Source organism: Pleurodeles waltl, chromosome 3_1 (genome assembly GCF_031143425.1).
Source record: "Pleurodeles waltl isolate 20211129_DDA chromosome 3_1, aPleWal1.hap1.20221129, whole genome shotgun sequence".
Lineage (NCBI taxonomy): Eukaryota > Metazoa > Chordata > Amphibia > Caudata > Salamandridae > Pleurodeles > Pleurodeles waltl.
Genome location: NC_090440.1, coordinates 730,771,760 through 730,793,770, shown reverse-complemented (window position 1 = coordinate 730,793,770; position 22,011 = coordinate 730,771,760). Strand labels below are relative to the sequence as shown.

General features: G+C 43.5%; 1 protein-coding gene across 1 annotated transcript in view; it reads left to right on the top strand.

Annotated features, from left to right (window-relative positions):
• Window positions 1–7,292: 7,292 nt before the first annotated feature.
• Window positions 7,293–22,011, top strand: part of LOC138283258 (gastrokine-1-like) — a 29,890-nt gene continuing 15,171 nt past the window's right edge. The window contains exons 1-3 of the mRNA XM_069221284.1: window positions 7,293–7,346; window positions 12,352–12,405; window positions 16,824–16,934. Coding sequence (XP_069077385.1) covers window positions 7,335–7,346; window positions 12,352–12,405; window positions 16,824–16,934 — 177 coding nt within the window. The 5' untranslated portion in view covers window positions 7,293–7,334. The remainder of the gene's footprint in view (window positions 7,347–12,351; window positions 12,406–16,823; window positions 16,935–22,011) is intronic.

Sequence of the window (22,011 nt, the reverse complement as noted above, 5' to 3'; positions counted from 1 at the left end):
GTCACAGTAGCACTCATAGGCACACAGGTGCATCTCCAATGCTCAAATTCGCCCCTTTGCATCCTGGTAAATGCAGTTCACAATTAGTGCTTACTTCAAAATTATCTGTAGTTTTTCATCAAAGTTGGTGCAAACATTGCTTTATATCTCTAGACATGTGTTTCTAGACTTTCCTCTCCTTTCTACTACTTCTGCTCTCTACTGATGAAGGGCTAAACCCAGAAACACATGTCTAGAGATAAAAGCACTACCTGAACCAACTTTGGTGAAAAACTACAGCAACTTTGAAGTAAGCGTACTGCATTTACCAGGATGCAATGCAGTGAACTGTGCTGGGATGAGAGGAAGTGTGCTCCCTCCACCCTTGTGTTTAAAAGGCTTCCTTGGCTATAAACATATTAAAAATATCTACTCAGTGAGGCATTGATAAAGGAAAGGAAGTTTATTTAGGGAGGCGGTAGCTGCACCCACATGTGATGGCTAGTGGATCACCCTTTTAATTTAAGTACAGTACCCAGTGGTAAATGGTGTAATAAGGAGTTTTTTATGTGAAACTTCAGGAATTATGTGCATACTTTTTACAATAATCATGAACATCAGAATAAGTGCAGAACTAAGCCAGACACCAGTCACACACGGTGCATCTGCTGTTAGAGTTACCCTTTGCTGATAGCAAAAATATTTGTAAAATGGTGAGTGTAGAGTGGCTGCTTTCCACTGGAAATACGAAGTCAGCAGCATCCATCACTTCTTCTTTCTCTCTGCTTTATTGTCCCCAAGTTCTGTCGGACAGGACCACACAGGTTTTCCACCAACACCTCCAATGCACCGCGGTAGAGAGAGAACATTCTGCTCTTATAGCAGATCCTTACATGTATGGTTTGGACATACAAACTTAGGAGAGGTACGGGCACAAATGCCAAGAACCTTAAATAAAAACTAGAGCTCCCCTACAGCTTTGTGAAGACTACACATACTCTGATCTATGTGCACCTTGATGTCATTCATTCTGAAAATGAGCTGTCTCATGTCTAGTTTTCTCAAACTAGAAATAAACTTGATGCCTAGCAGAAGCTCAACTGGCCAGTGCTAGATCCCCAAATGATTACCTAAAGAGTTACTTGCATTAAAGCTCAGACATGAGCATTTGGCAACAGTGGTTGTTCTAACTACCTCGCATATGTTCAATTTGTGCCTGGCTTTCCCATCCAAAGATCTTTGTTGGTTCTTGCCTTTCTCTTGGTTCTACAAGTTCCTAGGCCTTCTGGATGTTTCCTCTTTCTTACCTCTAGTCCAGTTCCAGTCCTACAGGCTCCTTTCTTCCCACTGTTGATGTGCTTCTACAACATTCTTCTGCTCTAGGATAGGATTCCTGGTACATCCAGGGGCTAGTCACAAGTTACTGGCAGCATGCACTGGATAAGTGACATAAAAACTAAGTGAGGAGGAGGGTAAATCTATATTCATGTTTCTGGGAGTGTACCTATATTAGTTATGTTTATCCACTCACTTAGATACTCAGGAGTAAAGACTGCTTAAACCAGACATTCCAGTGACACTGATCCCATTTCTGATAATCCATACAGATTTTCATACCTATCACCTGCAGGATCCACTGTATATCTTCCTCTATTTCTGTCTCTCTTCTCCTACTTTCTACCCATTACATCATCTCACAATCCTTGGTTTTATACAAAACGTACCAAACTCTATAAGACGAAAGAGAGATTTACTTCTGTATTCTATGTTTGAACTGGGAGTCGTGGCAGCTAGCCTTGCTGATCTTGCAGGTGTAGAGATTCTCAGCTAGCTCAAGGAGTCCATACATGTGGACAGACAGCAATAAGAATCCCTTGCTACCCTTCACTATAGGCTGGAAGAGAGATGCTCAATGAACTAACTTCTACAGTCCAGGTCCTCTGAGGAGTGAGTCTGCATGCTGAGCAAAGTCCCTCCTTGTGTCTAAAATGTGTTATTGTTTTAGCAGCTATCTGCCTGCCATAAGTACCAAGAACTATGCCTGTGGGGCAGCTGACCTGAAGTTGCAACCCCATGTCATACAATACAGTTTTTTCAAGGGGCTGGTAGTCCCTAACCCTGATGTGGGAAAAGAGCATATTTTTCCAGGCTCATAAATCTGAATGTAGGACTCACTCTAGATCCTCTTTCCTATCTTGCAGATTGTCCTAACTGTATTTCCCATTTTACTAATATTTTTCAAATACCTGATTGGTTACCAACAATGAACACTGTTTAGCGAGTTGCCTTGATTTGTGGGAAGACTTGAATTGTTTATATTCAATTTGGTCTACGAACAAAACAACATAAATAATTTTACTAAGTGGATCTGTGACTGCACCAACTCCCTTGCACCCCCTCCCAAGTTCATTCACCACAGAAGAGCCAGGAAACAGACCACAGAAGATTGCTGATCAACCAAAAGTCACCGTAAACAGTTGGTAAGAAAATGGAGAAACATTAAGGAGGAGACCAACAAGCACACCTTCAAAGCTGTAATAAGACTGTACCAATTCTAGAACAAAGAAGCCAAGAAAAGGGTCCTAGCAGAGGTGTTGGACTGGCCCTTTTGGCAGGGTCATCTTCAATCTTTTTGCCTCTTTCCTCCTATTTTTTCTGACCAGTTTTTGTTGGCTTTAGGACTCTGGGCACTTTACCACTGGTAATCAGTGCTAAATTACACATGCTCTCTCTGTACATTGTATTGGTGATTGGTTTAACCATGATTGGCATATTTGATTTACTAGCAAGTCCCTAGTAAAGTGCATTAGAGGTGCCCAGGGCCGGTATATCAAACAATACTAGTTGGCCTGCAGCACTGATTGTGCCACACACATGGGTAGCCCTGTAAACATGTCTTGGACCTGCCATTGCAGTGTCTGTGTGTGCAGTCTTGCACTGCCAATTCGACTTGGCAAGTGTACCCACTTGCCAGGCCTAAACCTTCCCTTTTTATACATGTAGGGCACCCCTAAGGTAGGCCATAGGTAGCCCCATGGGCAGGGTGCAGTGTATGTTAAAGGTGGGACAAGTATTGGTGTGTTTTATGTGTCCGAACAGTGAAATACTATTAAATTAGTTTTTCACTGTTGCAAGGCCTATCTTTCTCATGGGTTAACATAGGGTCTGCCTTTAAATATCTTTAAAGTTCAGACTCCCTTTGAGAGCAGATAGACATTTGGAGTTTGGTGTGTCTGAACTCACAATTTAAAAATACAAATTTTGGTAAAGTTGTATTTTAAATAGTCAGTTTGAAAATGCCACTTTTAGAAAGTGGGCATTTTCTTGCTTAAACCTTTCTGTGCCTCTGCCTCCTGGTGTATTGCACGTCTGGGTCAGACTGACTGTTGGGCTGTTGTAAATTCCCTCTAGACAGTGAGACAAAGGGAGCTTGCGGTGTAGCCTGCATGTCCTGATGAGCCATCTGTGCTAGAGTGGAGGGAGGAGTGGTCACTTACACCTGAATGGGCTGTGCCTGCCCTCTCGCAATGCAGTCTCCAACTCTCTGGTGTGTGTCCAGGGCATGGCCTGGGCAAGGCAGGATCTTGTAAACAACAGAGACTTTCCTTTGAAGTTTGCCTACTTCAAAGGTAGAAAGGGGTAAACGTATTGCACCCAAAACCCCAGACTTTAGATTTCTTCAAGATCACTTCCGGATTCAAGAGGAACCTCTGCCAAGGAGAAGAGTTGAGGAGAAGTGCTGCCCCTGCCTGTGTCAGTGCTTTGTTGAGCTATCCTGCAGTTGCTGCTTCTGCCTCTGAAAGGGGACAAAGACTGGATTGTGTGGGATATTCCTGCTTACGAAGAATCTCTAAGGGCTTGAACTGAGCTTGCCTCCTGTTTTGAAGTCTCAGGGCCATGAAAGACTTCTTCTGCCAGCACCTGGACTCTCTCCTGGGACTCCTGCCCTGCCCAGTGGTGCCCTATCCAGTCCCTGGGCCCTTGAAAGGTTACGTTGGCAGAACAAGAGCTGAAAATCCATGCACTGAACGTCGTGCAGGGAAATTTCAATGCACCATCTGCAACATGGCTGATAAACGACCACCGCCGGCTTTGCAGCTGAAATCGATGCTCCAACTGCATTGTGGCTGGGACATCAACGCATAGTGGCTGGAGAAATGACGCACAACACCCGTTTGTGGCCGCTAACAATGCAAACCCCACACAGCGTGGTTTTCTAACACTGTGCGACTGGATTTTCCACGCATCGTCCCTGGGTGTCAAAGTCATCCTGACTCTGCACGGATCTGAGCTGCCCCGTCTGGAAATCGCCGCATCGCTCTCATACAAAGGAGAAAAATGATGCATCACCAACCCCACTGGAGAAGAAACGATGCACGGCCTCCCTTGTGAGGAAGGAATTGTCGCATTGACGAGTTTTCCGATGCACGCTCGCCTGTGCAGCTTTATTTTTGACGCAAGCCAGATACTTTGTGCATTGTTTCCATTGTATGAAGTAAGACTCTTATTCTTTTGAAAATTCATATTTGAACTTGTGCATGTTGGAATTTTTGTCATTTTGGTCTTGTTTGATTTAGATAAATATTACCCATTTTTCTAAACTGGTGTGGTGTCCACTTTGTAGTGTTTTCACTGTATTACTGTGTGTGTTGGTACAAATACTTTACACATTGCTTCTGAGCTAAGCCTGCCTGCTCGTGCCAAGCTACCAGGGGGGTGAATGTGGGTTAACCAGATGTGTTTCTCCTTTGCCCTGACTAGAGTGACATTTCTAACAAGAGAGTATAGAGAGCAGCTTCAACAGCAGCAAAGAAATCTTCGCTATTGTCAAAGATTTTACAGCACCAGCATCCATCACCAACAACATTGACACATGGCAAGTCCAATGTCCCAGACTGTCAAACTTCTTCAGCAACAAAATAAAAGCCATCTACCTCAACTTCAACCCCCAACCTGTCCCCAGCACAACGCGCAACCAGCCTACAGACAACCTCCATGAAAGAAACAGCCAACATCATGAAAACCATCCATTGCGGGGTCTTGTCAGACCCCTGCTCCCACTACATCTACAACATGAACATATCCCTGATCAGCTAAACACTCACCCACATCATGAACACATCAATCACCACTGCCACCTTCCCTGGATAAATGCGAATGCACAGAGGACAATGGACTAGTACAGAAACCTTCAGCAGGCCCCTCCCAGGCAGCAAACTACTCATCGATCTCCCTACTACCCTGCCTGGCCAAGGTCATGGAGAAAGCCATCAACAAACAACTCACCAACCAGCTTCTGGATTCCTGGTAATCAGGATTCTGAGGTCAGAACTGAGCACTGACATTGCCCTCATCACAGCATCAGATGAAATCAGGAGGTTCCTTGATACAATGTCTGGATTACGCCACTTGGCTACGTCTTCAGACCAAACTTCACAAACATTCTCTCCTATACAGTTGACAGCAGCTTATAGTTTTCCTCAAGACAAAACCCTGGGGACCAGAACCACCTTGACCTCCTGCATGTCTGATGTGGTCATAGGTCGTGTACTGGAAGGAAAGCTTAATACTTTCCCCACTTTGTGTGCTTTACAATGCAGCACATGCAATGTTTAAAAAGAATGGAGAATTAGATCATTTTGCCTTCGTTATGCCTACCACACAGAGGCATAACATTTTGGGTGAATCACAGTCCATAAACGTGAGTAGACAGGGATTTGTGCCAAAACCAATAAGTGGCTTCCATGTACCACACATTGAACACCCCTTTGATGTAAAATAGCACAAAGAAGTGCATAGAGCTCCCTTGCGTTATGTTGGCCAACTTTCCAGTGCAAATACTGATTTGGGTTGGAAAGTTAATACAATGCATTGTGCAGGATTTGCATAACAAGCATAATGTAACCCGGTGCAAAGTGTTAACAAATCTAAATCTAAATCTAGGTCACGGTGTAGTAAGGAAAATGGGGCACATAAGACCACAGGGAGATATGGACACAGAGAGAGACGAGGGCATGAAGAGACCCTGGAATTGATACAGGGACAGAGAAGCACAGAAATACACAGAAACCGAGAGATAAAAGCAAGGCAGTCACAAGGTAGAGTCTAGATTAGGGCTTTGTAAAGCTTCGAGGTCCTGGACCCTGCAATTTTATATATTTTTTTAACTTCAAACAGCGGTGTTTGGCAGCTACTCACCATAACTCTTTAGTGGCGCTGCAAACTCTTATTTCCTCACTACAAGAAGTCCCATGGTTGGACGTCTGGCAGCGTGAAAGCAGGAGAATGGTGCAAAGTGATGTCAGCTTTATTTCCCCTCTGCCTGGACAGTGGGCAAAAATAGCCACCATAGCCTGTAGTCCAGACAGTTTGGGAGGACATCCATCTTTTGGGAATAGGGTCGGGTTGGTAAAATGAAACTATGTCTCAGTGGACATCAGGGAAAACCACACTTCTTCGAGAACTGTTATGGCTATCTGGAAGGCCGTAAGCATTCACTGCACTAACCCCCTATTCCAGAGAGACACCAACACATAGTGAAATTAAGAGAGAGAGGCATGACAAAAGTTTTTGCAAGCCACACAAACTGGAAAACGTAAACATGGGGTGACATAGGAAGATAAGGGGACTTGATTGGAAAGACAGACATAGTGTGTGCTGGACGTCCCACTCTCAACAGAAAGACACCCCCTAGAAAGTCATTTAAGCACTATAACATTATAGTGGTGTTAGAATTACTTTATAAACAGAAACGTTAACATGTCAATATTGTTTGAGAAGTTAGTGGAATCCTAAATTCTGATTGCATTTTAAGAAGATGGAATAATTCCTTCAAAACGAGGTTCAATCGCATACAGGGTAGGCTTTGCCGTTACCTGTGACAGTAAGTCATACTTTTCCCTAGGAGCGTTGCTGGGATGAATTACTGGATAGTATTGCACGGATTAATGCAAACATATGGGTGGGTAGTTGAGTACACCAGTCCTTCACGGGCTATTCAAATATTACAAGGAGCTGCTGAGCTATGGTAGCGTCTTCTCTCGTGATCCATTTTCAGCGGTAAACCTTTAGATCTTTTATGAGACATTAACATCCAACAGGCACCGAGCGATAGGTGCAAGATGAGCGAAGGTCATAGATTTGGTTATCAAACATACATAGTAAGAGAGGTCGGTTAATAGCAGAAGATAAAATTAATCAATACTTAGACTCAACGGGCCCTTGAAAGTGCTGCAGGCCTTTGGATTGAAGACCATGCGTCATTGCTCTGCTGATAAGAAATACATATATAACTGTATTTGGCAGATGGGTGTTCGGTGTGTCTTCGCTCTGTTGTACAAGACCCTCCATCCAAGATGAAGACGCTGGTAAGAACTGCATTTTTTTCCTGCTAGACTGAGTTTTTCCCCATATATTGACCTCAGCTGCTATGACCTGTAGGGCTATGAATTATATACTACTGTCATCTCATGTAAATATAGTATACTCGACTGGAATTTTTCAGACAGGAAATTCTACTACCGCGTTTTGTACTCATTAGCTCTAAATTAGTTAGCAATGGCACACCAATATATGCAGAGCTCTTAAGTTTCCCAGATCCATGTGTTAGTAACATCCACTCCAGGGTTTCTGGTGTGCTTTCTAGGACTTGTCATCTTTTGTCCCAAAATACGAACAGATTCTCTGCTCTGCTTAATGCCACAAGCTCCCTCATAAACATGCCTCATCCATCTCCTCACTAGATCAGTAACATAGTGAGTGCATGGAACCGAAAGCAAGAACAGACAAATCAACTAGCAGACTGAGCTAAACTACTTAATTCAGCTCTAGATTCCATTGTAACTGAGAAGCAGTTATGAAGGCATATCTGAAAATATGAAATGATCAACTTTGCAGCACTGGCTGTTAGACAGAACCCTTCCTAAAGAGGTACTTAACAATTTTTTGCTGAAATTTCGTAGAATTTTGGGAATGAGGCAGTTTATACGAAAAGTTGTTAAAGGGTTTTATTGTAGCCTTGCAGACATGAACTAGTATTAAACTCGGGCAAATATAGATTTTATTTTGTTTAGACCGGTTGCTTTGCGTGACTTGCAATATTTTTTCTATTAAAGCTGCCTTTTCCTATTTTGACTGATAAATCCAACCATGCAAACTGCACTTTGCCGAAAAGGCCAGGCTGGCTGAAAGTGCAAAATATGGCATAGGACCACATGATTGCAATGCAAGGAGGTGGGGGGCAGGGGTAACAACCCTATGTTATAGGAAATGAAAATCCGCCCAACCCTACATAAAAAAAACATAATGAAAGTAGCAATGGGGTGAGTTCTTCTTCAAACCAGCATAACCAGACGAATTTTGGGAAATTTCGTACGTTATGAGTAAGTATCATATTTCCTGAATTTTCCTGAGAGGGTATAGCTAAAAGTTGCCTAATTTCTGTAGCAGTATGCTCTGTCAAACTTGGAGAGCACCCCAGGCTACAGGAAATTCTGTGTCTTCACTACCACTTAAGTGACAGCGGGTCTCACAATGGCACAAACTTGGTTATATCATCTACTTTCCCTGAACCTGGAAGTCCCACCTTCTGGGAATGAGCATTGAACTCCCTAAGTTCCATACACATTTACTCACCAACGTACACTACTTAAAAGGTCCCTTTTATTTCCTACAAAGTTACTGCCATTTTCAGTCTGGGTTTTAACAGGAAGGGTGACATTCAGACCTATGGCTAAACATATTCATAGAGTAGGTTTCGGATCCAGCAGTTTCAACCATTAGCTTTCCACAAGCCTTTTTTCAACCACTGGCCAGCTGCTTGGTCAATCATGTTTTAGATGATCCCAATGGAATATTAATTGTTCACCTAATGCTATTGCCTGTTTGGGCGTATCTTTTTGCCTTGCTTTCAGTGGTGGCATCGAACTGCATGAAGGGTCACTTTACAAATGAAGTCCTTTGTCTGCCTCCACTAGCTCACTCTAATTTACTAACGCTATATGCCTGCACACGTTAAATCCAGATCTCATGGCTTTATGAATGTTTGTTTGAATTTTGAAATTCTGTTTCGTTTTTCAACACAGTGCATTTTCACACATGGTAATTGGATTATGACTTGACCCCTTGCTAAAATATGTTCTAGGATAGTTTCATGCCATATGCAATGTTCACACCCTCCTGACAGCAGTCGAATTATATTAAAAAGTATGTGTACTGTGATCTTGAGTGAGACAGGGGCAGGATCAGTGAGAATGTGTGCTGTGCCAAGGGCATGGCTAAACAAACAAAATATCACGTGTCTGTTTTGTTGACCTGTGCAAGTAACATAATGCACATGCCAGGCTTTAAGTAATTTTATCAATTAAAGTCAATGCTGGTTTATAAGCAGCCTTTACATTTGCAGGTTGCCTAACTGGATATATTTACATTTCTTTCAGGTAGGAGGCATCCTAGTGGGAAAGATTGCTTCTTTAGTTCACTATCCACTCTTGACCCCACAGCACTAGAGACCCCCTCTCATTCCCTTTCAGTCGAGGCATCTCATATGTAGGAATTAACCATTCTGGGAAGGTTGTCTTTTAACACAATCTAAAGAACTACTTTGTTAAATAAAAGATTTGTAGGCATGTAGTTCCCAACAGATGACACCCACTTCGACCTCTACCTAAGAATGATCTATGACACAAGCAACACTTGGTGTGCCCCTCCGCACGCATCAGTTACCTCAATGCTTTGCAAAGGAAAAGCACTGGTGCCATCAACTCCTGGCAGAACCGGCCCCCTGGGGAAAGTGTGCTCTAGCCTCCGCCCACCAGGACTGTCCCTCACAAACCTAGACCGTTCAGCAGTATCACTTAGCCACTCCTGCTGCCAGTAAACCTTACAGTTTTTTAACAGTAAGTATGAGACATTAGTAGCACCCCCAGTGCCCACCATCATATTGCCAGGCTTTGTGCCTTATCACACTCCCTCCCTTGCAATCGGGCACGTTTACATATAAAAGCCGGTATGGATTAAAGAAGTATATGACTGCATTTCACATGCATTATCATTTACGTAACAGATTTACAGTTAAAGCAGGTGGGAAAAGACGAAAGGACAGTCAACGATAAGTTTCAGTTAAGGACATTCTCATGAAGAGACAACAGAAAAAGCAAGCCATTTGTTTTGAAAAACAAAATACCTGTCTAACGCAAATTAGCACATAAAGAACGGCAGCATGCCCAAGCCTAGCCACACCCAACACCCAGACCTACTTTAGTGCAGCATCCAGTGGTTAGAAGCCTAGCTTATCTGCCACAACCATGGGTTAAACAGTCCCAGCTCAGACAAAGGTGCAACACGTATGATAAATAATTATTCTAGTGCTTTATAATCCATAGTGATCATCATCACCTCCTACGCCGACGACACCCAACTTATACTCTCCCTCACCAAGGACCCCGCCAGCGCCAAGACCAACCTACAAGGGGGTATGAAGGACGTCGCAGATTGGATGAGGCTCAGCCGCCTAAAGCTGAACTCTGAAAAAACTGAAGTCCTCATCCTCGGCAACACCCCGGCCGCCTGGGACGACTCCTGGTGGCCCACGGCCCTCGGCACCGCACCGACCCCCGCAGACCACTCCCGCAACCTCGGCTTCATCTTGGACCCCCTTCTCACCATGACCAAGCAAGTCAACGCCGTGTCCTCCGCCTGCTTCCTCACCCTCCGCATGCTCCGCAAGATCTTCCGCTGGATCCCCGCCGACACCAGAAAAACCGTGACCCACGCCCCTCGTCACGAGCCGCCTGGACTACGGCAACACCCTCTACGCTGGGACCACCGCCAAACTCCAAAATCGCCTGCAACGCATTCAAAATGCCTCAGCCCGCCTCATCCTCGACGTACCCCGCAACAGCCACATCTCCGCACACCTGAGACACCTGCATTGGCTCCCAGTCAGCAAAAGGATCACCTTCCGACTTCTCACCCACGCACACAAAGCCCTCCACGACAAGGGACCGGAATACCTCAACAGACGGCTCAACTTCTACGTCCCCACCCGCCCCCTCCGCTCCTCTGGCCTCGCACTCGCCGCCGTCCCTCGCATCCGACGCTCCACGGCGGGTGGGAGATCTTTCTCCTTCCTGGCGGCCAAGACCTGGAACTCCCTCCCCACCAGCCTCAGGACCACCCAGGACCACTCCGCTTTCCGGAGACTCCTAAAGACCTGGCTGTTCGAGCAGCGATAACCACCCCCTTTGTCCCTAGCGCCTTGAGACCCGCACGGGTGAGTAGCGCGCTTTATAAATGCTAATGATTTGATTTGATTTGATAGCTCACTGACTAGTATACACAATACAGAATGGTGCGATGAGTATAAAATGTAACATAGCAGATACAAAGCAGAGACATACTTCAAAACATTACGAAAGAGGGTACGGAGGGCGGTAACACGAATATAGCATGGGGGCGAAGTCTGCAGGATATTAAACAATCAGCTCATTTCTTTGCTCTTCTGTTATGTGATCTAAATTCAGCAAGACCCTCCTTGCAACCCATGACAAGCTAGGCTTTTCGTTCCTCTGGAGATAAAGGCAAGGAAAGCCTCAAATGGCACCTTTACCAACACCAATGCCCATGGTGGCCACTGGCTTGGCTCCACAAGCTCATATGTTTAGGTTTAAGAAAATATAAATTTGGGATTTCTTACTGTTTTAGAAATCCGTGTACATGAGGAAAGTCACTGTATAGAACTGAGCTACGTCATACGTTTATATCTGTATAAGGAAGAATTCTTTTGATGCACATTAACCCTACTACATTTCCGGCAACCAAACATTTAAACCTTATAGGAGAAACAATATGCTCACCTTTGCCACCAGTGTTCAAAATATGTAGATTATTGGCGTAGGTGCGAGTGAAATATTGCACCGAGACTTCAGGATTGCATGCATTACACTGGTACCCTTTTCCACAACGATTTCCGCCACCACTTCGACCTTTGCAAAAATGGCACTTAGCACGATAATTCGAAATGCTGGTGCAAGATATCATCAGCACTAGAGTAATCCTTCAGAAATGTCGATGCACAATTACCCTGTAACTGTTGGAATCTCTCAAATGTTGATGTGAAACCCTCCTCCACTTTGCGGTGTATGTAATATGGAAACAATGCAAATGTAGAATATACGGTGCAATTTATGTACCCCAGTGCCATGCGTTGCCCATTTTTTGCAAATATTAGTGGTTGGTCAAAAGTCTCTCACACCCAGAAGTATATTCAGTACTGGGCTTTGCCTAATTTTAAGAAAAGTAAATTGTGGTGGAAATGTGTAACAACTCAGGATGGATCTTTTTATCAAAGTTGTCATACTTCTTTTATTTTAGATCCTGGTCGTGGCTCTTTTGGGAGTCTTCCAAACACATGCGGCCCCAAACGAGGTACGTTTGTTCACAATTTTTGCCACTTATGCACTATATTCAAATTAGGAATAGTAAAAATCCAGCCAAGTTCTCAGGCTGTCATCATTATCTGTAGGTCAGACTTATTTATTGATTTTCCCCAGCAGTACAAATAACTGATTAGAACAACAACTGTGTTATTTTTGGAATCCACTACAATGTTGTGCACTTCGACAATGCTCAAGACATTGTAGAGCGAATAAAAAGCAACAATCAAAAATAAGATATATTTCTATGTGTTTTGAAATCATCCCTCAACAGTTAGTAAACCTGAAACATCAAGGTTACACCACATGGCTGCATGCAGTGTTGATACAGCAACATATATTTGATTGGAATGATTGACAAGATCTTTTGTAATGGCTTTTGAAAGGCAATAATTGTGTTAATGTTCACCTTTGTTTAAAAAACAAACACAATAAGTTAGTACATAAAAAAGGACAAATGGATGAGGAAATTATTTTCCAGCCTCCGGTTTCTTTGGAGTCTGAAGGAAATACGTGACTACATTACTCCTATCTTTACCTCTGTCTGGAACGCTCCCTTATTTTTGTAGAACAAAAGATGTGATTATAAGAAAGTATTTAGTAAACTGTGGATGATCAGTGAGCCCATGCCATATGGATTGTCATCATTCAAGTTAAGAAGCCCGGTTAGAGCTGTGTGTTTTCCCTTGCTATTTACATTTCCAAATTTGACAGTGAATATGATTATTATTATTTTTGCTGCATTGTTGTTAAAACCTATTCTATTCCGGTTATGAAGGCTGGTTTAGGGACTTGAGATCCGGTTTTATTATGCCAAAACTTCTGTGGATGAGTAAAATAAAAACATTTGAAGGCACCCGACTGTTGTGATACAAAGCATGCTGTGGTTCACACTCTCGGAAAATGTCACTTTACTGCATCCTGCATTCTGCTGAATATTTTATATATTGCTATGCCCCTCTTGTGTAATAACAAACTACTCCATGCACTTTGTGCATCTGCACAGCCAGAGTTCGAGAGGACCTCTCTTGGGAAAAAATGACTGCTTGCTGGTGAATATAGCTAATGCAGACACATGAACTCTTTCTTTATTCAGCAGGGCCCAGATTTACAAAGAGTTCACACAACACAGGACAAGTGGTACATTTGCTGTGCTGCATTCCATGAACAGGCAAAAGCAGAACAGCACCATATCTACTAAGGAGTAGCACAGTTCTGCTTTCTTTCTGCGCTGGGGCACTTCTGGCACCCCTGCGCCATGGTGCAAGTGTGTCTGATTTGTGGTCAGCATGGTTCTTCTTCAGGAAGTAGCCCCTTTCTACAAAAAAGCTATGCTGAAAGGCAATTTCCTCTTTACATGCAAAGAGGAAAAAACAGTTACTCGTGGCTACAAACCAACACAAATCGTAATTTGCATTGGTTTGTAAATATTAACCTTGACTTTGAATTAGATCTGCTCTAAAAAAGTAAAGCAAACCCATCACAAATTCTTTGTAAATCTCGACCCCGGGGTTATGGAATAAGTGTGCAACTAGGGTCTGGTAAGGCAAACACAGAAAAACGGATACAAGAATTTGTAATATGTATTTTCACACTGGCCTACAAAACACAGACTGCTCCACAGCCCATATTTTTTGCCAAAAATACTGAGTGCAGACAATTGTTTTGGGACGCTGTTGCAGTTTACTGTAGCATATTTTGCCCTCTTGTGAGCTTTGCTTTACTAATTGTGCTTACTGTAGACAAGGTTTGCAAATACTGATTGACTGTGTTCCATATTAATTCACCGATCTGTCACTGTGTGCACTGGTGACCATTTTGGCAAACACTGATTGTCTGGAGCCTATGTTTGGAAGCCAGATTCTGACAATGTTGTTGCTTGTAAAATGAATTATAGTTTCTGTCATTCATCATTAGTGATGCCATAAATGATGATATGTGATATCACCTGTGATGTCACATGAAATGTGGCCTTTTATGCCATGAGTGGATTCTTCAGTAACATCATCACTGATCTTTTGAACAGCATCGCTTTCAATGTCATATTTCAGGTCATGGGTACTGGGACCACTCATGGTTTTGTGATGATCTTAGCTTCATCATTTCTTTGCTTTTTAGGTTCTGGAACTATTTACACAATAAATATATATCAAGTAGTCAAGTATAAATGCTAAAATAGAATTTGGCAGAGGAAGAAATATAAATGGTACCAGTATGTATTATGTAAGTAAAGGAAAATAAAGACTCAAATGCCACTGAGATGTTACACAATAATTAATACCATGAGCCACGAATTTAACACAATAATGTGCGCAATGTCTTTCACAAAATAGTTGTTCTGTCACAGAAAATATTGTCAAAGGGTTAGGTGACTGCTAATGCATCTGACTAAAAGTCAACTGATTTTATTCCTGGTGTGTAGCTTGTGACAGCTGTCACCCCACTATGTGAAATGATCTGGTAGTTCCCATAAGGGAAGGGCCCACCTCACTAAAAGTTTCCTCACAATTGCAACACCTGTTAAGACTCCCACCGGCAATTCTAAGGATTGTCTGGGCAGTGTATCTGGACTATAATCCTTAATTCTAGAGCAAAATGTAAATACACTTATGGACAGCGTGAGGTAGGCGTGCAACTGCTATTCAGGATTTCCGTTTAAAGTGTTCTATGTCAGACACCTGCCATAAGCACTAAATTCGCAAAAAATGTCCTAGTAAGGGCGGCATAGCCTCTGAACAGGCCGCGTGAATTCACTCAAAGCGATATGTGGGAAAGTTGACTGGATTCAATGCAGAATACCCACATCAGACAGGTTAGAGCGTGGCAGATGATGGGTATTTACTGGCGACGTCCTATTGTTTTTCCTTGAAATAGCTTTCTGTAGTGCCTTCCAGTTCCGTAGCTGCATACCAATCGTAAATTCGAATCAAAGGCCTTACATGTCAGCCTTTTCCACAAATTAGCAGTTTACAAGATTAGGATTAGGATTCTGCCCTATTGCCCATATGAACCCGAAGCAACTGGCACCTAATTGCAGTGACACTGGAAATTAGAGACAATATGGTACATATAAGCAGTGACTACTTTGTGGTAATCACATTTACCACAAATATTTTGCATTTATGTTTTGAAACTGGCTTTTTGACGATGTAATGCAAATTCCAATGATTTAAAAATACCACTTTATTCCAAGTAAACAGAATATTTTAAAATAGGGGTAACCTAATTATTTTACTTTTAACATTATAGCCCTCATTATGAGTCTGGCTCACTTGCGGTGGCGGTTCGTCCGCCAAAGCCAAACCTCCACTTTCCCATTCCTACCACCAGCGCGGTTGACCGCCGGGCCGGAGATGAGCATCTCCCACCTGGCGGTCCAACAAAGACCATTGGCGGTATTACGAGTCCCCTATATTCCAGGGATTTTGTGGCGGTAGCTTTGCCATGAAATCCCTGGCCGAAAGGCTACGGGTGACAGGAATTTGCATTCCTGACATCAGTAGATGACTCCCCCACCCCCCATCCACCCAAGAGCCCGCTACCCCCATTCCCTTACAACATTCTCCGCTCACCGTAATAACCACCCCAGCCGTGCACCCCGTTCTTACCCCCACCCTCCCGCATACATGCACGCACCAAATGCACACACTTCCACAAACTGACACACATGCAGCCACTGACACTCACAACACTCTTACACTTGCGCTTGCACACACAATCACAACACTTCCCCTTCCCCCAATCCATACACACACACACACATGCGCACACACACAACACCCCCTCTCCCATCCTCCCCTTTTAGATGGTGACCTTACCTGGTTGTTGAGGTGGACGTCCAGGAGGGAATGGGTCCTGGCGCTTGCACTGCCGCCAGCGCCCGCCAACACAACACCGCCACACCATTTTCGAAATTGAAATACGGCGGGCGGTGTTCTGTTGGCGCGGCGGTGTCGCCAGTGCAACCACCACTAGACTGCCGACTGCTGGCAGTTTCCACTTTGAAAATGGCAGAAAGCCACCATCAGTCGCAATATGGCAGTCTGAGGACTGCTGTGCTGGAGGTCTTTTGGTGGCCACCAACACAGTGTTCTGCGGTCTTCCCCCGCCTCAGTCACAATGAGCACCTACGTTTAGAAATCTTAAATCCCGCAATTGGAGTTCAGTCTATTTGCTGGAATAATCAGATTGGGAATCAGGGGTTAGTATGTTAAGACATGTTCAAATTGCAATTGATCAGCATTTGGCCAGGATGACTTCCAAGCAGTGATCATTGATATGAGACCTCCATAAAATGGAGGTGGCAGGAAACAGAAAGGTGTGAGACTTGATTTTCTTCCCTGCATCGTCTTTTGCAGTTCATTTACATCATCAAATAGAGCATTGATATGAATTGTGATTCTTTTTCAGGCCATCAAAGTTTTAAATCCTTCAGTGAAGATCGACAAAGGAAACAATGTCATCAGCATTAGCAACAACTTTGGCTTGAACTCCTGGGATACTGTCCTGGACTACACCACAGTATGTATTGCTTTGTGTTGTACCATTCATATTGAGTTTCATATCAGTAATGGGTTAAAAAGAACTCCTATTTGCATTGGGTTGCTGGATTCTCTTTCAGAGTGCATATTTGAAATGGGTGGTGGTTATAGTTAGACCTATATGGGAGGTGCTCGGTGAAGTAAGTAAGGTTTGTAGACATGTAATAAACATGGTGCAGTAGCTTTGCTGTGCATGTACATGAGGTGTGAAAGTACAGTGCTAGAAGAGACATATGGCCTGACTGTGAGTTTGGCGGCCCCAACGCAGGACTGCTAAACTCGCAGGGAGGAGGCCAGCACCATGGTGGTGTCATCCCCCATTGCCCTATTACAAGGTCAGACCAGCAGAAACCTTGAAATAGAGTGTTCCCGCTGGTCTGACTGGCAGGAACAGTGCTACTCGATAACTCTTGACTCCCTTAAAGGAGCAGAGTGCTGTCTTGTATAGAGAGCACCCTCGGAATGCACACTATCTGCAAAGCAGACAGTGCACATTCCAAAAGTGCTGGGCAGTGGGGCCCCTGCACTTTTTCTCCACCAGCCTCTTCATGGTGGGGGAACCACCATGAAAAGGTTGGCGAAGAACAAGGTTGTAATGAGCACAGCAACACTGAGCTCAGCGCCGCCCTGCTCAATTACAACCAAGACCACTGTCACCACGTCGGGATTTTGGATCCTGCCAGAGATAGCGGTCAGTTGGTCCGCCAACCCTGTAATATGGCAGTCTGAGACCCACAGCCACAGTGGTCCGACGGCCACTGCAAGTCTGGAGGTCTTGTGACTGCCAGAATCGTAATCAGGCCCGTAGTCACTGTAGGAGTGGTGCCTTTTCTGTATGTAGTTTCCTCCCTTTTCTGGACCCTATGTTTGCTGATATTAGGACACTGTGCACTGTGTGTGTACTCTGGTCCTAAGATTGTACTTTCAAAATTGTTTTCTTCCAATTTGTCTATTGATCTTTCCTGTAAGGCCATGGTTGAAAATACATGCACTAATGGCTCATGCATTGATGGCTTGAGAGTTAAATGTCATATGGGGGCTGCAGTGTGTATTTACACCACCAACACATATAGCAAAAATATATGGCTGTCAAGAATACCACTGTGCTTTGTCTGGGCTACAGTCTAAAAGCACTCCAAAGACACAGGAAAGGAAAAGTGCATTTGTCATGTTGGAAAACCAATATTACATATTAATAAGTACCACCTTAAACAAGCACTGTAAGCCCATGTGGCTGTGCCCTTAACATATAACATAGTGGCATACTACATGGTTGGTCTTAATGCCCTCCCAAGGCCTAAATGCCCACAATTGTTTTCATTATGAAGGTTTAGCTAGGTTCTCCATAATTTCTATTTTCAACCAGGACAATGCCAGTAAATTGATTCAAAGTTACTTCCCACGTAGTTTACAAAACACAAATTTAATGTTGAAACAAGACTGATGATAATATTAGTGAAAACAATATTTAACAAAAATGTACTTTGTGCTGCCTGATCCAAAGTTGAGTTAGACCCAGGTTTGCCATTCATCTTACCTCAGAGCCTCAGTACACACTCCTGTTCTCCAGAGGACAATAGTATGGTCCCTGGGCACAGGAAGGGAAAAGTGTTGCCTCCTGGCCACTTCACAAGGGTACAGGAGCATTTGTCTTACCAAAGGGCAGCTCTCAGACTAACATGGGCTAACATGATCTCCTTCAGTTCAATCCCAGCCCCTACTGGAGACAGAGGAAGCAGATATGATCTAAACAGGGGAGTGGTTTAGGGAGAACTTGAGGGTCATTCTGAAGGAAAAAGAGATTAGCCATTATGGATTTAGGACTTCAGGGAAGTTATACAGTAAAGCAAAGTGGTAGTGTTGTAAAAGAAAGTAGACACAATGAGGTGGGAAAAATCTCAAAAGACTCTCAAGTGTGGGAATAAGACTGGCATCTTACCACCACCTAAACAGGTGAAATGGGACCTCACAGTAAAGGTAGTCACCCTTGTGAAACCCTTCCCAGCTACAGCTTCCAGCCAGGCACATTAGATTATTTTGAGAACCAAAAAAGTGTCAAAGTCTGAAGGTGAAACCTTGGGCCAAGACAAGACAGCAAATCTATCCCAGGACAGGAGGAACCTAGACAGCTACGAAATCCATCTTATTGAAAATGTATCTTACTTTGAGGGACGCTCACCAGTTTTATCTTTGGATTAAGGATTGCTGAAGGAAAAGTAGACTAAGTCAGAAGGAAGAACTTTGACTGGGATGACCCAGTCTGTGTATGCAAACATTGCTTAATCGCAGTTGGTCTGAAGTCCCACACATGTCCTTGTCATCCCTGAGCTGATATTTTTCAATGGTACTTTACTTTTTCCACTTGCTTTTTACCTCAAAATGTTAAAATTCATATCTCCAATTCCCATTATTCAATTTTGCTCATTCTGGTGTCTTCTTTCCCATCAATATTTCTCTATTTGTCTGAATTGGTTTGGGAATTTCATTATGTTGTTTTCCTGAATTTAAAGTTGCTGGCACTACTTGAACGTAACACTCATTTCTTTGGAGAATTGCCTGCTGCCTGTGCCATTGATACCAGGAGATGAGCAGATTTTCACTGAGTCCTATATTGTTTATTTCCTTGGTCAGCATCCTTCTCCCAAAATCAATAACCCACTTTCTGGCAGTCATGAATGCGTACAGGTATTTTAGCATGGAGAGAGGTCCATATTTTAGCTGTTTGATCTGAGAAGGAGTTTCCATCACTGCAAGATTTTAGATGAACGAGATGACGAGGGATTGGCCCAACCTAGATTGAAGCTGTCAGTTCAATGATAGATACAGAGTTTGTGCTGAAGGAAGAGAGATCCAGAGCTGTGAATCAACACAGTCAGATATGTACGTTGCTTCAAAAGAGATAGTTCTAGTTACAGGAAGCCACTGTAAAGAGTTAAGTTCAGGGAAAATATGAGTTCAGATTTTGAAGTATTGTAGCTGTCTTTCTGGACTCTGTAACTTCAGAATTGCATACAGAGATGGTCCGAGGTATAGTCTAGCTAGGAGAGAACTATGTTGACAAAGGCATGTATCCCTTGATGTAGACATATATACTTGTAAAAGGATTCAGTTGTATGTAAGAAACTCCAAATCCTGGAAGGTGGTTTTAAAATATGGTGGAAAGTCCCTTTGTTACCCTTCAGTATGCTTACTACTCAAAGTTAAAAGCCATTCACCCATTACTTTCTTTCATGCCTTGTGATCCACCAGTTCAGTAAAATGGAGTCTGGTAAATAGTGTATCACTTGTGCAGCAGCATCCTTGGTATAGTACCAGGCTATACTTAGTCATCCCCTTCAGGTGTTATTGTTGAGTTTGCTCTGGCCACATGATCCCACTATTTTTGCCCACTCATATCACTTGTGGGAAGGTACTGACGAAAGAAGTGTAAACATTTATTTCGAAAATATTTAACAGATACTCAGAATGTGACATCATGGGCTGTGCATCAGTTTCTTTTGATACATCAGTGGATATATAAAAATTATTTGCTTTAGGCCATTTGGTCTCTGTTTCACTTTACAGTTCAACTTGTCACTCTTTCATGAGTGAAGAATGAAATTCTATTATTTATTTGTAATTTGATTGCAGATATGAGCCTTCACCAAGTACTAAAATGTTGTAATCGCTTAATATCTTTTTGATGCCATCTCTGTAGGTTGGCTGGAATTTCTATGTTAAATTCTCATTAAAAGGCAAATATTATTTCTCCATACAGCTCAAACCTTTTCTTCACTCCTGTGTTAATGGCATCCCCACTTTATGCTCTACATAATTGGATAAAGTGGTCCCTGACAGAAATGTGCCCTGCACCTTGTAGCAAGGTGGCAGTATTGTGGCAGAAGTGGACCTTGGGTTCACACCAGTAAACCTTAGCTTAGTCCTGGTAGTGTGGCAAAGAGCAGTCACGCTACTTAGAGGAACACGTGTAAAGCATTTCACAACACCCACATGGAAGATAAGTATATGACATGACTTGAAAGAAATCCAACACCAATTTGAAAAAAATAAAGCAGATTTTCATCTTAATTTAGATACCAAAACAAACCTTTTATCATACAGACAACTGGAGTTGTGAATTTTTAAAGTGTTGAAAAATAGAGTACTTTTGATGGCCAAACAACTCCCATCTAAGTAAATGGGGTAAAACACAGTGTGCAATCCGTCCTTTGTAGGGTGAACTCCGGGGAACCCACTTGGAGTTAAGGTCTTGTGGGTCCATAGACCAAGCCTCAACAGTCAGTTTCTTGTTTCCTTGCCCAAGGAGTCCAGGTGCAGAGTGGCTCTGGCTGTCGTTGGTGCACACAAGATCTGTGGGCGCTGTCAACTGCAGCACTTGACAAAAGCCCTCTTTTGGTTGAACTCACACTCCACCCTTGGAACATAGAGGCCTTTAAGGGTCCCAGGACCTGGATTCCACGGCTGGAACTTCACCACCAAGTCCAGCGGCTCAGGGTGCAGAGGAGGCCTTGCAGCTGTCAATGATGGGGAGTGGTAGTACCAAAGATGCTTTGCTGCTCCTCTCAAAGTTGCCTCTTTCAAGATGCAGATTCTCAGGATTGGAGTCATTGCCGACATTGGTCACTATGCTGGGGAACTGTTCTGGAATCAGTGATGTCTGAGAAGCTGTCAGTTACTGAGCTGGTGACAGACAAGCCTTGGCAGCAACAAAAATAGTCCACTGCTACTTTGTCAGCTGGAGGACATCTGGAAGTGGCAGCGGCTCAAAACTTGGTGAGAGTCTCACTACCATTCCTGGGGTGCAGGTCACCAACTTTCTTTGGGATTGCTCAAGAGGGGCCCGAAAGGTTGCACTTCTGGAGAGGCAGCACAACAATTCTTCTTCCGGTTGCAGGTGACTGGTGCCAGCAGTCAGGGGAGTATGCTTTATTTTCTGGCATATACTGGAGCAATGAGTTTTCATGACGGGCACACATCGATCACACAATTCCAGTATATGGTCTCCCCAGGGCACTTAAGTGTCCTCTCCTTGCGCTGCAGCAGGGTCCGAAGTCCTG